This window comes from Pteronotus mesoamericanus, unplaced genomic scaffold (genome assembly GCF_021234165.1).
Source record: "Pteronotus mesoamericanus isolate MK-2021 breed Mesoamerican mustached bat unplaced genomic scaffold, CSHL_Meso_final contig_94, whole genome shotgun sequence".
Classification (NCBI taxonomy): domain Eukaryota; kingdom Metazoa; phylum Chordata; class Mammalia; order Chiroptera; family Mormoopidae; genus Pteronotus; species Pteronotus mesoamericanus.
Genome location: NW_026555285.1, coordinates 46,749,913 through 46,770,096, shown reverse-complemented (window position 1 = coordinate 46,770,096; position 20,184 = coordinate 46,749,913). Strand labels below are relative to the sequence as shown.

The following is a 20,184-nucleotide window of genomic DNA, read 5'->3' as shown; positions in this document are numbered from 1 at the left end:
TGGGTCCGGGCTTTCCTTCCAACATTGCAAACAGGCTGTTTGCTTGGAACCCATTACAATCTAATTGGACCCCTGCTGCATATGTGGTCCGCGGATGATTGAAACCCTCTTTTGTGACCCGTGGCTGTAAGTGTAAATAACTGAGGGTTTCATACAATGGAAAATGTTATGGTTGATGGAGGATTCTTGTGGAAATGTTTAGGCTGTGTCAATTTAAAAAGGAAGGTGTGAAATTTTATACCATTATGCCCTCAACTCTATAAAACAAACATTAGTTTTTTTTAGAAAAGCCTAAGAGGAAATATACTTCTGGGCGGGGAAGTTATACATATTTTCCCTGCCTGTTTATAATTTCTTGTACCTTCCAGTTTTCTAGAATGCATAATTATTATTTTGATAAGAAAAATTAAAACAAAAAATATTGTTTTAAATAACAGGGCATCTCGTTGAGCAACTGCTGGTAATACCTACTCATGAAATGTTAGTTGATAAAAATAATTTAGGGTGGATCAGGGTGCTTCCCACTGAACGTGGAGACATTGTGTTGTGTCTGGCTATTACTTTAACTACCGGTTTTGAATTTTTTCCTGATGTAGCCTTATTATGCCTGTCCTTTCAGTTTGAGGGTCACAACTTGCACCAGCTGGTTCTGAGGATTTGTCAGGCCCGCGTTGCTCCAGTCTCGCCGAGGTTTTCCCGGGAGCTTCAGTCCTTGATATCACAGCTCTTTAAAGTATCTCCCCGAGATCGGCCGTCTATTAATTCGATTTTGAAGAGGCCCTTTTTAGAGAATCTTATTGCCAAATACTTGACTCCTGAGGTGAGTTCTGAGGTGGTTCTGCCTGGATGTCAACCGAGGTTTCGGTTACCTGGCCTTTAACGGGTGTGTTTGGTTCTAGGTCATTCAGGAAGAATTCAGTCACACCCTCCCACACAGAGCAAGAGCATCAGCTTTTCACTCTGCGGGGAAGGCGGTCGAAGGTGAGAACGACTGGACTATGCAATCAAACACATTTATTTCACGTGTCTCACGCACTGTGTTGTAATATATGGCTGACAGCACTAGCAGGGAAATTTCACCAAATATATAGAACATGGACACTTGAAAAAATAGGAGCAATGTACACAGGAGAAATATCATCCAGTCCAGTGGAGACTAGTGGGTGTGCCTATGTATCCAGCTCCCAGACGACCTGGAGACATCATTTTCATTAGTCAGGAAAACTTCACAGAGCAGTGGACTTGCTAAGGAAGAGATGTTTAAAGAGGTAGAATCCAAACTTAACTTTTGTGTAGGGAAGGGATAAAGAGTAAGAGAGGGTTCACAGACAGACATGGGGTGATGAAATGAAGCTTTTTTTTTTTTGAAATAGAGAGGATGGACTGGCAGTTAAGAATTCTCTTGGAGAGGCCCATTGGAGCTGAAGTTAGAACCTTGGACCTAATCAATAACAGTGGTAGAACCATAACTATGTGATCCCCAAATAAAACAGGTAATGCTTTATGGTAGTGATAAGCCAGGAGTCAGCTGATGACGTGATGCAGCTCTGTGTGTGTGTGTGTGTGTGTGTGTGTGTGTGTGTGTGTGTGTGTGTGAGAGAGAGAGAGGTGTTATTAAAGAAGGGAAATTACTAATTCAGTTGATACGAAAATAAGAGAGGTGGATTGAGCGACAACCAAATGTCTGAACTTAAAAGATGAGGAGCAGTGGAAAATCCCTTTACGGAAGCAGTGATAGGAAAATGCTATCCACTGCGGTAGAAAAACTAAAACTGAGGAAAGCTGTAAAGGGCAAATGAATGAATGAACCCCTGTGCCATGTTCTCTTTGGTTTGGCACTGTTAGATATCAGTTTAGATTGAGAATGTTAGAAAGGAGGTAAGCAGAGGACGAGAGAAAGTGTACTGGCTGCATGTTTAACACAGGAAAGGTAGGAAAACCAGAACACATGGTGATGGTGACCAGGAGAAGGCATCGGAAGACCCACTCCTCCATTCCAAACAACGTGGTGTGAATGGCGTGGCCTGATGGTCCAAGCTCTGACAACAGTGTTGAATTACAGATGCCATTATTGTCTGCCTATTGGTTTTGTAAAAATGTTTTGTAAACATTTTATAATGTTAACTTTTATTTTTTAAAAAAATAGTACTATCTGTTACTAGGAATACGTAAAGGAACCCAGGAAAAATGGTTTTCTCCATTCAAAGAAAATGCATAACAATTTTGCATTAGCGCCTTTCTCACTAGGAATAAATATGTCTGGGTAGAGTAAACTTATGTGCTCTGAAATGTCCCGTCTGTTTATACTCTCATAAGCAACAATATTAAAGATGGGAACACTTTTTTAAATTGAAGTTATTTTATTTTGCTTAAATAAGATTCTAAGATACAGAGAAAGAGATTCCGGGGGAAGTGCCTACCAAGACCAAGAATATCGGTGCCAGTGAAGAGGGAGGCTAGAGTATACAGAAACGAATGGAGGCCGCCAGCTGGAAGCCCGAAGCCCATCCCTGTGAGTCAGACCAAACCCTTTTTCTGGGTCCTCGGCAGGTGGTATAGTCTACACACTTACTTACATATGTTCACGTGGTACAAGCTCACTACTTTGGAGTTGGTTAGTTTTATACTTAATAAAATCTGCAATGAGCATTAGAGTGGACCTGTATTGGACAATTTCTAGTTGTTAAATGTTTTTAAAACAATGCTATGTTTTCTTATAAGTATTCTATACATTAGTTTTGGTTGTCTTATGTAAAATTTTTTTCATTTCTTTACATAAAGAAGGTTTCCTATGTAAGATAAGTGAGTGGCATAGTATAGTGGCAGGAAACATTATGCATTTTATACTTTAAATATGACATGTTATATATCATTGGGAATTTTTAATTATGTAATCACTGATTTTTTTCCTAGGGGTTGTTTATGCATAGTTATTTGAATACAGTTCAGCAGAGTGTTGAATCTTTTAGTTCCTGCTAGTGAAATGCTGCCAGTATATAAATAATAAAATGGCTATTGTCTTTTAATTGAAGAATTATATTTTTAAAGAAGGCTCATGGTATAATTATAGGGCCATTTGGAAGTACATTTCCTAAGTGTTTACATGATATATAGACATTAGAAAATAGGTTGGTGTATAAACAGATTTTTGAAAAGATTAGTTAAATTATTGCTCTTCATTTTGATAGAATGTGGCTTAACTTTATTAAAGAAATTTTAAAAGCTTGTACAATACATTGCATTGTGTGTTCACCACCCCAAGTGAAGTCTCCTTCGGTCACCATTTAACCCCCTTTACCCTCTCCTCCCTCCTTCCACCTCCCTGTCTCTCTGGTGATCACCATACTGTTACCCGTCTATGAGTTTTGTCCTTTTTTTACTTATCTCTTCAACTTTTTCACCCCACCCCAAACCCCTCCCCTCTGAAAGCTGTCAGTGTGTTCTCTGTATCTATGAGTCTGTTTCTCCTTTGTTACTTTATTTTATTCACTAAATTTGCTGTGTGAAACCTTTTTAGTTTGATGTAGTCCCATTTTTTATTTTTCCTTTTGTTTCCCTTGCCTGAGGAGATATATATAAAAATATTGCTATGAGAAATGTCCTAGATTTTACTGCATATGTCTTATTCTGGGATTTTTTTTGCCGTTTCAAGCCTAGCATTTAAGTCTAATACATTTTGAGTTTATTCTTGTGCACAGTGTAGGAAAGTGGTCTAGTTTCATTTTTATTTTTGTATGTTATCTCTCCAATTTTCCAACACTATTTATTGAATAAACTATCTTTATCCCATTGTATGTTCTTGCCTCTTTAGTCAAATATTAATTGACCATAAAGGTGTGGGTTTATTTCTGGGCTCTTCTGTTCTGTTCCATTGATCTGTATGTCTCCTTTTATTCAAGTACCATGATGTTTTGATTACTATGGCCTTGTAGGATAGTGTGATATCAGGTAGTATGATTCCTCCAACTTTGTTCTTTTTTCCTCAAGATTGCTGTGGCTATTCAGGGTCTTTTGTAGTTCCATATACATTTTTTGGGTATTTGTTCTAGTTCTGTGAAATACCTCATTGGTATCTTGATAGGCATTGTGTTGAATCTATAGATTGCTCTGGGTAATATAGACATTTTAATTGTTTTTTCTTCCTATCTGAGAACACGGTATATGCTTCTATTTGTTTGTATCTTCTTCAATTTCTTTATTCAGTGTCTTATAATTTTTCAAATATAGGTCTTTTACCTCCTTGGTTAAATTTATTCCTAGGGATTTTTTTTCTGCAATACTAAATGGGATTGGTTTCTTAGTTTTCTTGCTAAACGTTAATTATTGGTGTATAGGAATGCAACTGATTTCTGGATATTTATTTTTATCCTGCCACTTTACTGAAATCATTTATCAGTTTGAGTAGTTTTTTGGTGAAATCTTTAGGGTTCTCTATATGCAGTATCATGTCATCTGCAAATAATGACAGTTTTACTTCCTCCTTTCCAATTTGGATGACATTTATTTCTTCTTCATGTCTGATTGCTGTGGCGTGGACTTGCAATACTGTGTTGAATAAAAGTGGTGAAAGCCGACTTCCCTGTTTTGCTCCTGACCTTAAGGAAAAAACTTGTAGTTTTTGCCAATTGAGTATGATGTTGGCTGCGGGTTTGTCATATATGGCCTTTATTACATTGAGATATGTTCCCTCTAGTCTCACTTTGCTGAGAGGTGTTTTTTTGTTTGTTTGTTTGTTTTAAGCCACAAATGGGTGTTGGATTTTATCAAATGCTTTTTCTGCATCCATTGATATGTCATGTGATTTTATCCTTTATTTTATGTGGTATATCACATTAATTGATTTCCATATATATTACCAACCTTGCATTTCTGGAATAAATCCCATTTGATCATAATTTATGATCTTTTGAATGTATTGCTGGATCCAGTTTGTTAATATTTTGTTGAGGTTTTTTGCATCTATGGTCATCAAGGGTATTGGCCTATAATTTTCTTTTTCTTTTTTTTGCTAGTGTCCTTAGTGAGTTTTGGAATTAGGATAATGCTGGCCTTGTAAAATGAGCTTGGAAATTGTCCCTCCTCTTAAATTTTTTGGAGTAGTTTGAGAAGGACACTTGTTAGATCTTCTTAGAATGTTGGGTAAAATTCACCTGTGATGTCTTCCAGTCCAGGACTTTTTTGTTTGTTGGGAGTTTTTCGACTACTACTTCAATATCACTAGTTTTAATTGGTCTATTCAGATTTTCTGATTCTTCCTGATTGTGTGTTTGGAAAATTGTATGTTTATCTATTTCAACCAGATTGTCTAATTTTTGGTCATGTAGTTTTTCAGAGGATTTTCTTTGTATTTTGTTTTTGGTGTCAGTTGGTACTTCTCTTTCAGTTCTCATTTATGTATGTGGATCCTCTCTCTCTCTCTTTTTCTTGATGAGCCCTATTAATGGTTTGTCAATCTTGTTTATCTTTTCAAAGAACCAGCTCTTGGTTTCATTGATCTTTTGTATTATTTTTTAAAGATTCTATTTCATTTGTTTCTGTTCTGACATTATTATTTTTTCCTTCTATTCACTTTGTCCTTTGTTCGCTGTTCTTTTGTAAGTTCTTTAATGGAGCCATAAAGTCATCCTCAGTTTGTGGCTGCCTCTTCTGGGCTCGGTGTGTGCAGGAAGGACCACACTGAGCTCCAAGCCTGGCTTTCACGAGCTTCAGCCCGGGGGCATGTCAGCAAAAGTCAAGAAACCTCAAGATCTGCCTCCTCTCACCTCAACCTTCTGGCTCAATTCTTTTTTTAATTTTAGAATTTGGAGATTCTAAAATTATTTTAATCTGAAAACAATTCTAAAGCCAAATCAGCAAAAAATATATTTTCAATGCCTTGGCTTAGCTATGGCCACTATCAAACTGTCAATTATAGATTTGTGTTTTTTAAAAAACCTTTCTTCGTATTAATCCTTTAGATAAAAATGGTAGAAAGGCCCAAACCTGCTAAAGTGTGTGGCCATTATGACTATTACTATGCTCAACTTGACTTGTTGAGGAAGAGAGACCATGAGCCGAGTTACCATTGTGTTCCTCAGAAAAAGACCGGAGTTAAGGAGAATTATTGCCAGGAAGAAAGCCACCATCCGTCCGCAGGTCAATGGTAATGTCATTGTCTAATTTTAACCTTGCCCTCTGAAAACATCTTAAAATACCAATGTTCTTGACTCTGCAAGCTTTCCACACTCTCCTACAATAAATAATCTAAGAACTTCCAAACTCATCATTTCAAATACTTAATTCACAGTTCCCTTGACCCATTTTATGTTTTTAATTTTTATTAAATTCTTTGTTACAGTTGACACACAATATTATATTAGTTTCAGGGGTACAACACAGTGATTAGGCATTTATGTAATTTACACAGTGACCACTTCGGTAATTCCTTGACCCTTTTCCATCTCAAGTTTGATGGAGCTTCTTATTCATGCAGCCATTTAACTATGAGCACAGATTCGTACTCTGGAGCTTTTAATATTTTTTCTTCTTTCTAGTAAATTCCACCGCCTAGGACTCATGAAGATAGTTGTATGTGTTTCATATTACTAGAGGTTCATCACTAATAATTGAATTATAATTAAATGATCATTTGAGACATATTGGAAAGTGAAATGTATTTCATTCAGCATTTATAGTCTTAGGGCTTTTCAGAATATGGATATATTTTAAAAAACAATATTATTAAACTGCTTTCATGGCAGACTTGAATAAAATTTACTCCATAACAAATTTTTGCATATCTATAATATTTTCCATTGTTTCTTTCACACCGATATCAGTTCCTGTGTTCAGAGTAGTTGACACCCATCCACAGTCCTGAAGACCTAAGTCTGAGAGTCAGTTTTTTAAAATGCTTTCATCATCACATTTTTTCTTTCAGGGGTGGGCATTTGCTAACTTTTGGTGACTGTGGTTTTTATTTGTTGTTGAAATTTTGGATGGATAATGAAAACACAAGAGACTATGCGGTGGTGAGCCTATGAGATAGCCAATGAAAAGATTAGCTATGGGGAAAGCAGACGGTTGGTTTTTAAAGATAGCGGTGCCGTTATAGTTTTATCCACCTTCATGAGGCATTTTCAGTGACCTCCATGATTATCAAAAGTGGTGTGTCCTACTTCTTCAAATTATAACAGTCATGTAGGAGTCAACTCACAAGTGATGTGTATTCTACATAGGTGTAGACACAAAACTCCCTTGCTCTTTCTCAACAGAAAATGTCTTCCACTCTTTGTCTAGGTATGAAAGCTGTCAAACTATCGATTATTTTGATCATAGATGATTTTTATCTCCCAAACTCTCACATAATGTGGTAGAGAGGCCACAGGTGAATTGTGACTCTCATTATTAAGCTAGAAACCCAATTGTCAAATCAGTGACTAAGACGCGTTAAAATTTCTACACTCAAGCCAACCATTTCTGTTCCCTAAGGCCTGCTGAATTCCTTCAAAGGAAATTTGAAGCTCAGCAATACAAGTTGAAAGTAGAAAAGCAATTGGTGAGTCAAATACCAAATATGAGAGGCAATTGGGAATTTCCTAGTGAATAGTGTCTCTATTCACAAATCTTTAAGTCAAAAAGTTCATTGCATAGACAGGATCAAAACTACCTTCCACCTTTCTCAGTTTGTAATAACTTAAAAAGAGTAATGGGAGTATGCTTGGCTCAGGGTCTGGGAATCCTGGTCTCTTCCCTGGCCCCATCTCTTGCTCTGCGACCTTAGGCAGGTGATGCAACCTCACCTTCCTGTTCTGAAAATGATAGTTTTGGAGTCGATATGCTTCAAGTTCCCCTTCCGCGCTGTAAGTCTTTGATTTAATTTCAATTAGAATTCTACACATTTTTAAAATGTGACTATTGTTTTTTATTTGAAATGAAAGTTGACCTTTACTGTTGAGTATAGTGTCAAAATTTGGGGGCCAAGGGAGGCCGGATATCTTCACCCTATTGCAGCGCTCTGATTCGGAACTGCTAAAACGCCCCATTCTAGCCCCTCACCTAGTCTCATGCTCCAGAAGCTGCTAAACTTTCACTGATTTTTAATTTAACAATTATAATTTGCCAGCTCAGGAAATGAATCTAGGTGACTCATATGGTAGCATAAAATATTGATTTCTCTCGGTAAACAACACAAATGATTTTATTTTCTTTCATTTTTTAATGTTTTGTACTTAAGAAAATTTTACTGTTCACTCTAAAAACAACTCCCAGGCACTGAATTTAATCGGGAATATAATTCTTGTTGAAAAGAAAAGGTCAAGGTCAGATCAGAATGGGTTTCCAAATGCTTTATAAATCATTTCATTCAAAAAATAGGGCCTTCGTCCATCTTCTGCTGAGCGGAGTCACAACAAGAGACAAGAGCTGAGAAGTAATGGAGAAGAACCTAGAGCCCGGGAGCTGCTGTTCAGGAGAAACAAAGTGAAGGAGCAGGTTAAAACCAGGCTGATTTCAGGGCCACCCTTTTGGACTACAATGGGGAGCTACTTTTAGTGTTTGCACTACACACCTGGAAGAGCCTGTTGCACAAATACTTGCTGGACACACTTGTGCGAGGCCCCGTGCTCGGGGTGTGCGGCGATACGGGGATACCCCTTCCCTCGGAACGCAGCAGAGCTAAGTTCATAAGGCTCTGGGCTTTGGACTGATACAGTCAGTGCCGTCTCATTATTTTGAGTTTTGAAATTCATATTAGTGACTTGGGACTGCCTAAAAGTACAGTAAATGGGGTGGTTTCAAACAACAGGACTGTGCCATCTCACAGCGCTGGAGGCTAGAAGTCCAAAGTCAAGGTGTTGGCAGGGTCCTGTGCCCTCGGGAACCCGTGGGGGACCTCTTTGCCTCCTCCTAGTTTCTGGTGTTTTGTCGGCCGACTTTGGCAATCCTTGGCTTGTAGCTGCATGTCTCTCTTCTCTGCCATCGTCACATGGCACTGTCCCTGTGTGTCGCTGGTTTCTCATGGCCATCTTCTTGAAAGGATACCAGTCACACTGGATTAGGGGCGTGACCCCATCTTCCATTAGCTAATTACGTCTACAATGACGGTCTCCAAATAAGGTCACAGTCTGAGGTAATGGGTGTCAGGACTCCGACACATCTTTTCTAGGGGGAGAAAATTCTACCCGTAACAGGATTGTGTCCGACAATAGGATCCATAAAGGAACTGAATGGCACGAACACATTTGAGATTGTTTATGGAAGTGAGGTCACCCCAAGCCACTGTGTGACAGGGAGGGACGTTCCACAGCCAAAGCAGAAGGCACATCATCGTCTTTAGGAGCAGCAGGTTTTCTAATTCTGGTTACGTATCACACATTTTAAAGTGTATAGACATTATTACGTTAAGGTGTTCACAGACATTAAACATGTTGGGTTGGGATTGCTTTCCAGGAATACTGGCTGCAGTTAGAGGACATACGCCAACAGTATCACAACGACATGAAGGAAATCCGAAAGAAGCTGGGGAGTGAGCGGGAGGTAAATAAATTCCTTCCCCCACGGGGCACATCCTACTACTGACTGGGAGCTAACTACAGTGAGCTGGTGTTAAAAGCGGGGATCTCGTAGAAACGATGGCTTTTTATCATACAAACTCTTTGATAGGAAAGCTCGCAGACCCCACTGAAACCTTGCTTTGTGGCGATATACTTGGGGCAACAGAGATGATGGGGGTGTCTGACATTCTCAGTTAGGTGTGGGGATTACGGAAAATGCCTGTCGATTGTCTTTGTCAAGAATCAGTCAGTAACTATTGACTGAGCAGCTACACCACACCTGAACTGGATTAGATGCATGAAGTGAGTTCATGCCCATACGGTGGGGAAAAAAGACCAGCATTTACTGAATTCCACCACTGAGATAGTGTCACATGCAAGGGTAAGGCTCTCTAACGTTCATCAGAGGCAACATCTGAGTGCAGCTGAGATGATTCTTGAAAATCCCTTTAAGGTATCACATGGGACACACATTCTTCCATCTTTTAGATCACAGCTTTTTCAGTAGAACTCCCAACAAAATAGCCAGCCTATGTTTGGAGACACGTGGTCGCCACACGCTTTGTGCCCTGGGATTCTCTTCCTATAAGGGGCCCGTTATGGGACAGGCCCCTTATAGATGGGACAGGACCCAGCAGGGCCCCCATTTCACCTGCCTGTGAGCTGCCTATTCACGGAGCAAACCATCCACACTGCCAAAAAATTGACCTGTCCCTCTCCCCATCGCCCCCACCACCGCGTGCCTACAGATCAATTAATACAGGTGAAATGAGTGTACAGTACAAATGAGTATACGGTGCAGTTGTAGGTACCAGAGCTTCGCCTGCTTTAACTCATTCACTCCCTGTACAGAGAGGTAACTCATCTGCATGAGGCAGACTAAATAAATACCTGATCCTAAAACCTCTACTCTTTCTAACACATGCTCTTCTATGCGTAAATAGTTGGAAACAGAAGACGTATGTGTATAAAGCAATTTTTTTTGTATAAGACGGAACATCAGGGAGCTCTGTAAGTGCATGGGTGTGAGGAGAAGCAGGTGAGGATTTTTATGAAGAAGAAAGGAAAACCTAAGTTGGGCTCTGAGAAGGAGCAGGGTTCCAAGAGGCAGAGCCAAGGAGGAGGGCGTTCTGGAAGGTTCACGCAGAGGTTCAGATGGAAGGCTGTGTGTGCCGAGTGCCGGGAGGGGCGAGCTGGAGGCATCCCCCTTCCGAGCAGGGGAGCGGGGGGAGTGTGGTACCATCGGCAGCCTTATTTTTAAAGGAGGCCTGCGATGGGAAACCTGAGTCCGGGAAGGATGGAGAGCCGCATGTTCAGAGAGGCCAGGAAGTAAGCGCTCAGGGAACTAGGGAATACCAAGGCGGCCGCAGGGAAAAGGGGCCACGGGGAGAGCTCTGTCCAGCCGCTGGCCTGGTTCGCCCCCGGAACGGCAGGCGGAAAACACTCCCTCTCTAGGTCCTGTCCAAACCTGGCCAAGGTTAATGCTATAAAGTCCCCCAGAACTGATGCTGAATCCCTCTAGCTGACTATGTCGTTTGTGTTAAAGGAAGACTCGAAGATAAGTCACAAAACCTATGTGGTAAAGAAGAGTGACCTGCCCGTCCGCCACGGTGCACCTGATGGAGACGCCCCTGTGCAGGTGATGGGTGTCGTGAGGCGCTTCTGTGTTTCCCAGCGGGCTTTCCTGCCTGGGGGGGGCTGCCCCTCAGAGTGTGGTATGGTTGGGGGCAAATGCTTAGAAACTCCCAGGCCTGGTCTGAGGCGGGGCCCAGCCTGGTGTTCTCGGAAGCTGGCCGGGCACCCGGGCGGCCAAGCTGCGGAACTGCTCTCAGTAACCTACGACTGACCGTTCAGCTTTCTGGATGGTGTTTGCGTTGGTCTCAGACCCATTGGCGTCTAAGACAGTTGTATTTTAAAGAAAATAAAGCAACATCCTCCTTCTTGCACAAGTGGAGACTACCAGACTGCACGATCAAATCAGACAACCAACTTCACCAGTGTAGGTCAGCTACAAAGTCACAGGCCTGTTTCCAAGTGCATGACACTTTCACGGCAGAAAAGCGGCCTCCCCACGGCTGCAGGGAAAACAACTAACTAACAAGGATTCAAACGGTCACATGCTTTATGTGAAGTATGTACAAAGGCTGTGGTAACGCAGGTGAGCAGTAATTGATTCTAAGGGACAGGTGATGGAGACCTACTGTACAATGGTCGAGAGAGGAGAGCATTAAAAATGCACACACAGGCACACTGTGGAGAGTCACGCGTTTCTGACTTGAAAGGGTAGTAGCGTGTCCTAAGGCGGGGAAGACAGTCGGGGGAGAGCGTGGGGTGGGAGGCAACCAAGAGTTCCCCCTGGGCCTGCTGACTAGAGAAGACCTGAGGTCGCATGCCTGCCTCGGGGCTTTGCCTGCTCACCTCTCGGAGGGAAGATGCTTTCCCCAGACCCTCATGGGCCAAGGTGCAGTACCGTTCCAGGGCGTAGAGCGAATACCAAATCGTCATCTCCTGCGTGACTCTCGTCCCCGACTCTATGTTACTGCCCTATCTTACTTCCTTCAGAGCACCTAACGCTTTCTGAAGTTATGATGTTCCTTCGTGAATTCATTTATTACCACCTGCCCTACTCCAGTAAGTTCTGTGTCGGCGGGGACCATTCGGTCGCATCCGCTGCACTAGCCTGTTGGACAGTGTCTGGCCACGGTGGTGGGGGAAGCTCCGTATGAATTTATGGAATGAATATGGAAGTGAAGGCGATGCTAAGGAGGCAGTTGAATGTGTGAGTCTGAAGCTCAGTGGGGAGAAAAGAGCAAACCCAAAGACGCACGTTTGGGAGCCGCTGCATTAAGATGGCGTTTACATCCCCAGGCGTGACTGGGCTGTCCTGTGCTGAGGAAGGACGGGGTGAGGCCCGGAGCCGAACCCTGGGAAAGCCCAGCATTTGAAGTTCACCTCGCGACTGTTTCCTTAAAAGTCTTGTCAATGTTTAGAGCTCTCTCCTTTCTTTACTGTAATGAGCTGTGTGCTTTATTTTTTTTTTGCCTAATGAAAATCACAATCATCTTAAGGAAAGGATGCTGTAGTCAAAATTACCTCTTTGAATTGAATTAGGTTGCACGGGACTGGCCTGGAGTGAAAAGCATTGTTCCGTTATTGAATTGTCCCCATCACAGTGCCAATGATAAGTGTATTCATCTTCTGAGTTAATGGACGCTGTCCCCAAGTTTTAGTGAATTACTTTTAAAGGCATGTTTTTATTCTAATGTCAATCATCGGATTCAATCCAGAAATCAAGCAACGGAAGCATACCATGCTGTGATTTCAGGGAGTGTGGAGATACAATGGTTTGATCAACATTAAATGCTATGTTTTCATTTTTCTCTCAACTTTCAGGGTATTGAAAGAGACTTGAAACAAATTAAACTTCAGAACATAAAGGAAAGTAAAAATGCAGAACAAAAAGGTAAAGCTAAGGTAATCAACATTTTGTCTTTTGGTTTCATATTAAGAAGCTGGCAGGGGTGGGTCCCCTGCCGTATTTCTCCTCTTACTGCTCTGCGGAATTGCTTTGTTGTGTAACGTGAGACTGTTGGTTTTAAGTATCTATAATGCCAAAGAGGGAGTTATAATTTAAGGTTTTTATTGGATTGCTGAACTAAGGTTTTTTTTTCTTGCTTTCTTCTAGAGAGGGGTAAAATTTGAAATTAATTTAGACGAATGTATTTCAGATGAAAATACTCTCAAAGAGGAAGAGGTATGTAATGAAGTATATATTTCCATTAGTAGGGGCAAGAAAATGAGTGTCTTCGCAGCATGTTTCATGCTACTTTTTCCAGAGGGAGTAGGGGAGTTTTCTTAAATCTTTCTAGAAGGATCTCTGATGTTCAAATAAGTCTTCCAAAATACTTTTTACCCTCCCATTCTTTTTGAAATTATGGTTATTCCTTTATATGGATTATTACAATTTAATTTGTTTTTCTCTTATAAAGTATCTATTTTCCTATGAGATTAACTTTTAATCATAGCCAAATTAAAATAGAAGACCTAATGCATGGTCAAAAATGAATATACTTAACCTAAAAAAATTGAGCAGGTACCCCGAGACCATACACATTTATCTTAGGTCTCTGTATTGGTCTTTGGATAAAGCTCAGTTATGCATTTGGGCTCTCATTGATAGAGCAATAAATACACAATGAGAGTAAACTCAAGCCTCATTTTATTACTCAAGTTCAATATCTTTTTCGATCCCACTTTTTGCTAGACCAGATAACAAATATCAAAATGAACTGATTTGTGTTTTCATTTCACCTTCTCCAAATTTGCCTTTTAAATGACCAAAAGTTAAATACGGGTATGTTCTGTCTCATACCTAATAGCCAGTTTCTTTCTTTCATGTTCTTTATGAGCTTAAACCTTTTGAATGTTATCATTTCTTTCAGATTTGTGTGTGTGTGGTGAAGGACCCGTTTGCTTGTTTGTTGCATAGACTTTCATGTTTTGAGCAGTCGCGGCAACATGCACTGGAAAGTTCAGAGCTTTCCCATGTACCCCTCCCTGCCCCCGCACATGCACAGCGCCCCCCACCGGAGTGGAACAGTTGTGACAACTGACGACCCTACACAGACACGTTGTTTACCCTGGGTCTATAGTTGACATTAGGGCTCAGCCTTGGTGTTGGACATTCTGCGGGTTTGGACAAATGTCTCATGACATGTAGCCGTCGTTACAGTATCACACCGAGTATGTTTGCTGCCCTGAAAACCCTTTGGGCTCCACCTGTCTCTCAGATTTTTGCTAGCCTTTTGCTACACAGGACTTCATTAGGTTGGTGACGATGAGCGTACACCTCGACTTCACCACGTGGCCTCTCAGTGTCCAGAGCTGGGAGGACCAGAGGGGGCAGAGAGGGGGACCCGTTCCGGGTGGGGACCCAAGGTGACCCAGCACGGCGCGTGCGAAGTGAGGTGCGAACGCTGGCCTGCAAGAGTCCAAGAACAGGGCCCAAGGGTTTTTGTCCCCTAGAGCGCTCATCCTTTATTACTCTGTGCTTTGGTGGGCTTGAAACACAGCGGTCACTTGGGCTTGGACTGTGGGGTGCTGGGAGCAGTTTAGGGACCCAGGGCAGGGGGAGGCTGTGTCCTTAAAGCAGGGCCCAGGGACAGTAGCCATGAGGATGCTGTCAGATGGACCGCAGTAGCTCACACCGAAGGCAGGAAGTCCGGGCCAAAGTACGCGGCCGTGTGGTCGGTGCTGGGCACCGCTGATGCGGGAAAGCAATGAAAATGTCCTTGTTTCCCTCGTTCCAGCGTAGTTTCACTCTCAAAACTCTACTGATTTATTTACTTAACATACAGGGTGTGGCAGAAGTAATGCCTGCTTGAGTGTAGCTGGTAGGGTAATACTATGGGTGTCATAATTTCCAGTTTTAATTTGAACATTTCACCTAAAACGTCCTATGGTATGTTTGAGTGTGATATTGTTATGTTACAGAATCACATGCCTGTGATTTTGTAATAAAAGATTTTGTAATAAAAACAAGGGGCCTTATTTGTGCCAGACCTGTAGCTATATTGAATACTTGCCCTGTATCTTGGTAAATGTTATTACTGGGAGCACATCTTTTGTTTTGTTTTCAAAATATGGCTTATTTCTCTTGAAACACTATGGAATTGCTTTAGGCCACGGACGTACTAAATGAAACTTTGACCTTTGAGGATGGCATGAAGTTCAAGGAAAATGAAGGCATAAAGGAGTGTGAGGATCATGCAGAGGAAGCATTTGAAAAACACTGCTGCTCGGAAGCAGGTACGCCAACCTGAAAAGCTGTAGGTGGGAAGGACAGGCTTTATTAGCCATCCGTCTCCAGCTCCGCCCTCCCCCGCCCCGCAACCCGCGGCCCGCCCCCGCCCCGACCCTCGGCCCCCGACCCTGCTGGCCCGTGCCCCCTGCTCTCCCCGGCTGCTGCTCCACGCCTCTGCCCGCTCCCCGGCCCCGCGCTGGCTCCGCCCACCCTCCTCCCTGGCTCCTTCCACTCTCTTCTTGGGCTGTTCCACCTGCTCCCTCAGCTTCAGGTCTCCCAGGCTGCAGCGCCGCATGCGTCCATTGTTCTCATTTTCTGCTGGAAACGTCCCACTAGCAATTCACACTCAGAGTGGGTGCAGCCAGACTTGGGAGCCCTTCCTCCTCAGTGGTCCTTTACTTCGGTAGCTCCGTCCCCAGGCTGACGGTCCCTGCCGCTCAGGGTGGTCTCCATGCCGAGCTGGAGTCTTCTCCCTCCCCGCCCCCGTTCGCCCTGCTGCTGGGCCAGGGGCGCTGTCTCTGAGCAGGGTGCGGGGTGGAAGATGCCCGGGCTTTGGACGCCAGCGGGAGTGTGAATCCCGCGGGCACTGCCCCTTTCTAACTGTGTGGCCTCTCGCGGGTTCCTGAAACCCTCCGCATTTCAGTTTCCTCCTAGGACCAGGGGATGGTAGATAGCACCTGCCACCTTGGCCTCCTGTGAGGGTGGAAGGGAGAGCTGGTATACAAAGTGCCTGGCACGTGCTGGGTGTACGCTAGTCCTTTATGCGCCCTTTCTCTTCCCCTCACTGGCTGGCCCACCTGTCCAACTTGTCTCTACTATTTCCCTTTCCTTTTCTAAGTGACTGCTAGTTATCTTGTCATATCATTACCCGACTCAAAGAAAGTTGCCTGTTTCGATACTGCCTGTAGATACAGTCCCTTCCACGCAGTGTCACATTCGACGCTGAGCGGCCCGATCCTGTGCCGACCACTTTCCCCGCCCCAGCACGGCCCCTCATCTTCACTGTATTGGGACCCTTGCACAGCGGTGCGAGCGTTCACGCGTGGCTTGGTTCACCTTCTGCTCCCTCTGCAAACATCTTTATTCAATTCAGCAGGCACCTTATTGAACATCTCCCTTGGGCCACAGGCTGTGCTGGATGGTAGGGAATCTCAAAGATGAATGAGACCGCGACATCACAGAGGTGTCATGAGCTACAGGCACAAGACGTGTGTTCGGAGTCTGAAAGGCAAATCCTTGCGGGAGAGCGGGCCGGTGGGAGACTCGGAGACGTGCCCGCTCTTGTACAGCTGGGCGTGCCACGGGGCTGGGGCTTCCTCTTTGGTGATGACCTTCAGTTCAAGGGTATTAAACCCTCTTTGTGGTGGAGAAAGACCGGGCTGGCCGCCGTGTGCAGGGGGCTGTGGCGAGCAGGCTGAAGGCCGGGGAAGAGCCCAGGTGGGATGCGGCAGGTGTGCAGGCCGGAGCAGGGCTGTGAGAAACAGACGCAGAGCGTGAACCGCTGAGCGCGGGCTTGAGGATGGGAAGAGGGACCGGGATCCTCCCTGTTTTCTAGTTCAGATCAACGAAGCTGTCACCAGCCAAACAGGCGTACACAGAGACATTGCAGGTTTGGTTCTGGACCACCACAATGAATATCCCAGTAAAGTGAGTCGCAAGAACTTTTGGATTTCTCAGTGAACATAAAACTTATATTTACACTCTAGTGTAGTCTTTTAAGTGTGCAATAGCATTGTGCCTAAAAAAAAAAAAAAAAGTGTATGCCTTCATTGAAAAATACTTTATGGCTGAAGAATGCTAACCATCCTCCGCGCCTTCAGCGAGTCATAACCCTTTTGCTGGTGGGGGGCGTTGCCCCGAAGCTGGCGCTGCTGGCTGATCACAGAGGTGGTCGCCGAAGGTTGGGTGGCTGTGCCGGTTTCTTAAAAATAAGAAAACAACGAAATTTGCCACGTTGGTTGACTCTTCCTTCCACAAGCGATTTTTCTGTCACATGTGATGCTGTTAGACAGCATTTTACCTGCAGGAGAACTCAGTTCGAAATTGGGGTCAGCCCTCTCAGCCCTGCTGCTGCTTTATCAGCTAAGTAGGAAGAATAGAGGCAAGTCTTTCTTTTTCCCCCCGGACAGGGAAGAACTCGCTCTTCAAATATGTATGGGGGAAAAAAAGTCACAGAATAAATTAGTAATAGAGTCAACTTCAACCATTAAAAGTTTTGGTAGCGCAAATGATACTGGTTCCTACACTTGTCACATTCGATGGTTTATCTAGGGTCAGTAATCATAAATGTCCACAAAACATTTAGCTATCAATGAATTCATTATAGTATTATTTATAATAGTGAAAACATTTTAGCAACCTAAAAATCCAGCAAGAAAAAATTAGTTAAATTTTTACATGTGAGAGAAAGCTACGTTTGCTTTCAGACGGTTGTATAGAAGAATATTGAACAATCTGGATAGGGTATGTTGCTAATTGAAAAAAAGCAAAGTTTGAAAAGGCGTGTGGTATATGGCCCATTTTTTGTTTCAAAACAACTATATATGCAGGGGGAAATTTTTGAACTTTTAATGGTCTCCAGGCAGTGGGATTATGGGTGATTTTAATTTTCTTCTATGTATTTGACTTTTAAATGTCCCATAATTTAATACATGAATAAATAAGGAAATGGTTCACGCAAGTTATTTTAGATATTGAGATAAGGGAACCGAATGCATTTCCATGGAAACAAAGTAAAGCAGAAGTTCTCGTAAATGCTTCACGGAATTTGCCCTTTCGTTCACTAATATTTCTTTAACATTTAGATACATTAGCTAGTCAATCAAGTGTTATTAATAAAAGTGAAGTGATTTTAAACCTGCTTATATACCTTCTGTCTTAGAAATAGGATCTGTGTCTTAGTTCAGGCTGCTATAGCCAAATATTATCAACTGGACGGCTGATAAGCCACACTTATGTCGTAGTCCTGGAGGTTGGAAGTCCTGGAGCATGGGGCTGGGGGACCTGAAGACTGACGAGGGCCCAATTCTATCTCTTTCGCGTCTACATGGAGCGTCAACGGTGAGGGACCTCACTGGGGTTTCTTTCCTAAGGGCACTGATTCTGTTCTCGAGGGCTCCACCCTCACACCGGGATCACCTCCCAGGGCCCCACCTCCTGACGCCTCACAGAGCATCAGGTTTCAACATTCAACCCTGAGGGTGAAATAGAAACACGCAGCCTGTGGCAGTCCAGGTGCACGCGGCAGCGGTGGTTTCTCTCCGGCTCGGAGCTGGCCAGCTCACAGGGCCAGCTCACAGACCGCCTCCACCTCTCCTAGGAACTCCTCGTTGCAATTAGCCACGCTCCCGCTGCTTTTAAACTAATGAACGACTTTCTTATCTCCAGAGTTGTCCATCCAGGACGCGCTGCTGCAGAAAACAGGAGACAGTGGGATGCTAGAGCCCCTCAGCCTCGGCCGCAGATGGTGGCAGTGGCCGATGTCACCTCCCCCTGCTGCACCAGGCCTGACGGTGAATTTAGATCAGTCACCATACATCCCAGCAAGAGGAGACCAAGGCCCCACATGCAGCTGGTGTGTGTTCAGTACATCCCTAGAGATTGGGCATCAAATGCCTTCCAGAGATGTTGTTTTGGTTCCTCCCCTACCTCTGGAGAAACGTGCCTGCTAAGCATCCTAGATTATTGACCACCTTAACTATGAGAATGTACAGGAAGAAAGACCCAGAATCTCTCTGTCCTCACGGTGAGAGAAGATGCTTGGGTCAGGAAGAGCAGTCCGCTTGATCCGCCTTCAAATGCGGGCCCAGTAACTCTGTTACCATGTCTTGGAGGGTTGGTTTTTTGAATCAGTGAAGTCGGAATTAAACTAATAGCTATCCACAAGATGTAGAGAGATAACAACGTAAAGATAACTTTTAAAGTTGCTTTGGAAACCAATGTGCTATTTAAATGTTAGGAGTGTTTAGTGTGAGTTGAGACTTTCGATCTGAATTCCTTTGTTTTCATGTGCGCTCTGGCATACTCTTTCCTAAGGAGAGGGTAACAGCAACATCTAGGTGTTATCTTTATGGATGGTGAAGACTTTTCTTATTTATTTCCATGTTCCTTTTGATAACATGGGGCTGGGGGAGGGCTAAAATTTATAACCATGTTATAAGTTGAAGCATGTAAGTATATCACTGAAATTAGTAATTATAAGTGTATGAACTGACATATTTATACTATTACAAAATACTGAACTCGTCACACTTGCAAGAAAAGCCTTGCCAAGTGTATTGTAGTACAATTTAATCCATGCTAAGCCTACGAGTCAACAAAAAGGGAAACCTAATTTAGAGAAAGCAAATGGAATAGAAATTGTAACACACCCTAATAGCCAGTTAATAGCAAAAAGTGACTCTCCTACCGGCGAGCTGCGTGGCAATAGGTCACTCAACTGTCCTATCTCTCAGTGTTCTTATTAATAAAGTGAGTGGTGAGATAAGGTTACCTCCGAGGTTCTAACATTCTGGGATTTTATAAAAACTAAAATGAAGAGACATTTTTATTTGCAATAACACAGCCTCCTCCTCGGGCGGCCAAGCGCTGGCAATCAACAGTGGTCCCGAAAATAGGAAGCAGTGGCGGCGGGAAGCTCCAGGGACTTTAATGGGCGTTTGGGCAGCAGCTCAGCTAACGAGCAGCTCATTTCCTGCCAGTGAAGGAGAATTTGGTATGTGGTTTATTTTTAAGAACATAACCAGCCCCCTGGGGAAGCCTCTTCAAGACTTGTAGATGTAGAAAGGGGATAACAATACCTTTAGTCTGGAGAAGGAATTGGGAGGGTGTCTGAGCCTTTTCAGGAGC

General features: G+C 43.2%; 1 protein-coding gene across 1 annotated transcript in view; it reads left to right on the top strand.

Moving 5' to 3' along the window:
* NEK5 (NIMA related kinase 5) overlaps positions 1-20,184 on the top strand; it is a 43,083-nt gene that overhangs the window by 19,719 nt on the left and 3,180 nt on the right. Inside the window, 13 exon segments of the mRNA XM_054586646.1 lie at positions 620-820; positions 900-981; positions 2,379-2,512; positions 5,958-6,142; positions 7,471-7,537; positions 8,356-8,472; positions 9,430-9,516; positions 11,080-11,172; positions 12,927-13,007; positions 13,219-13,287; positions 15,215-15,365; positions 18,753-18,848; positions 19,901-20,050. Coding sequence (XP_054442621.1) covers positions 620-820; positions 900-981; positions 2,379-2,512; positions 5,958-6,142; positions 7,471-7,537; positions 8,356-8,472; positions 9,430-9,516; positions 11,080-11,172; positions 12,927-13,007; positions 13,219-13,287; positions 15,215-15,365; positions 18,753-18,848; positions 19,901-20,050 — 1,513 coding nt within the window.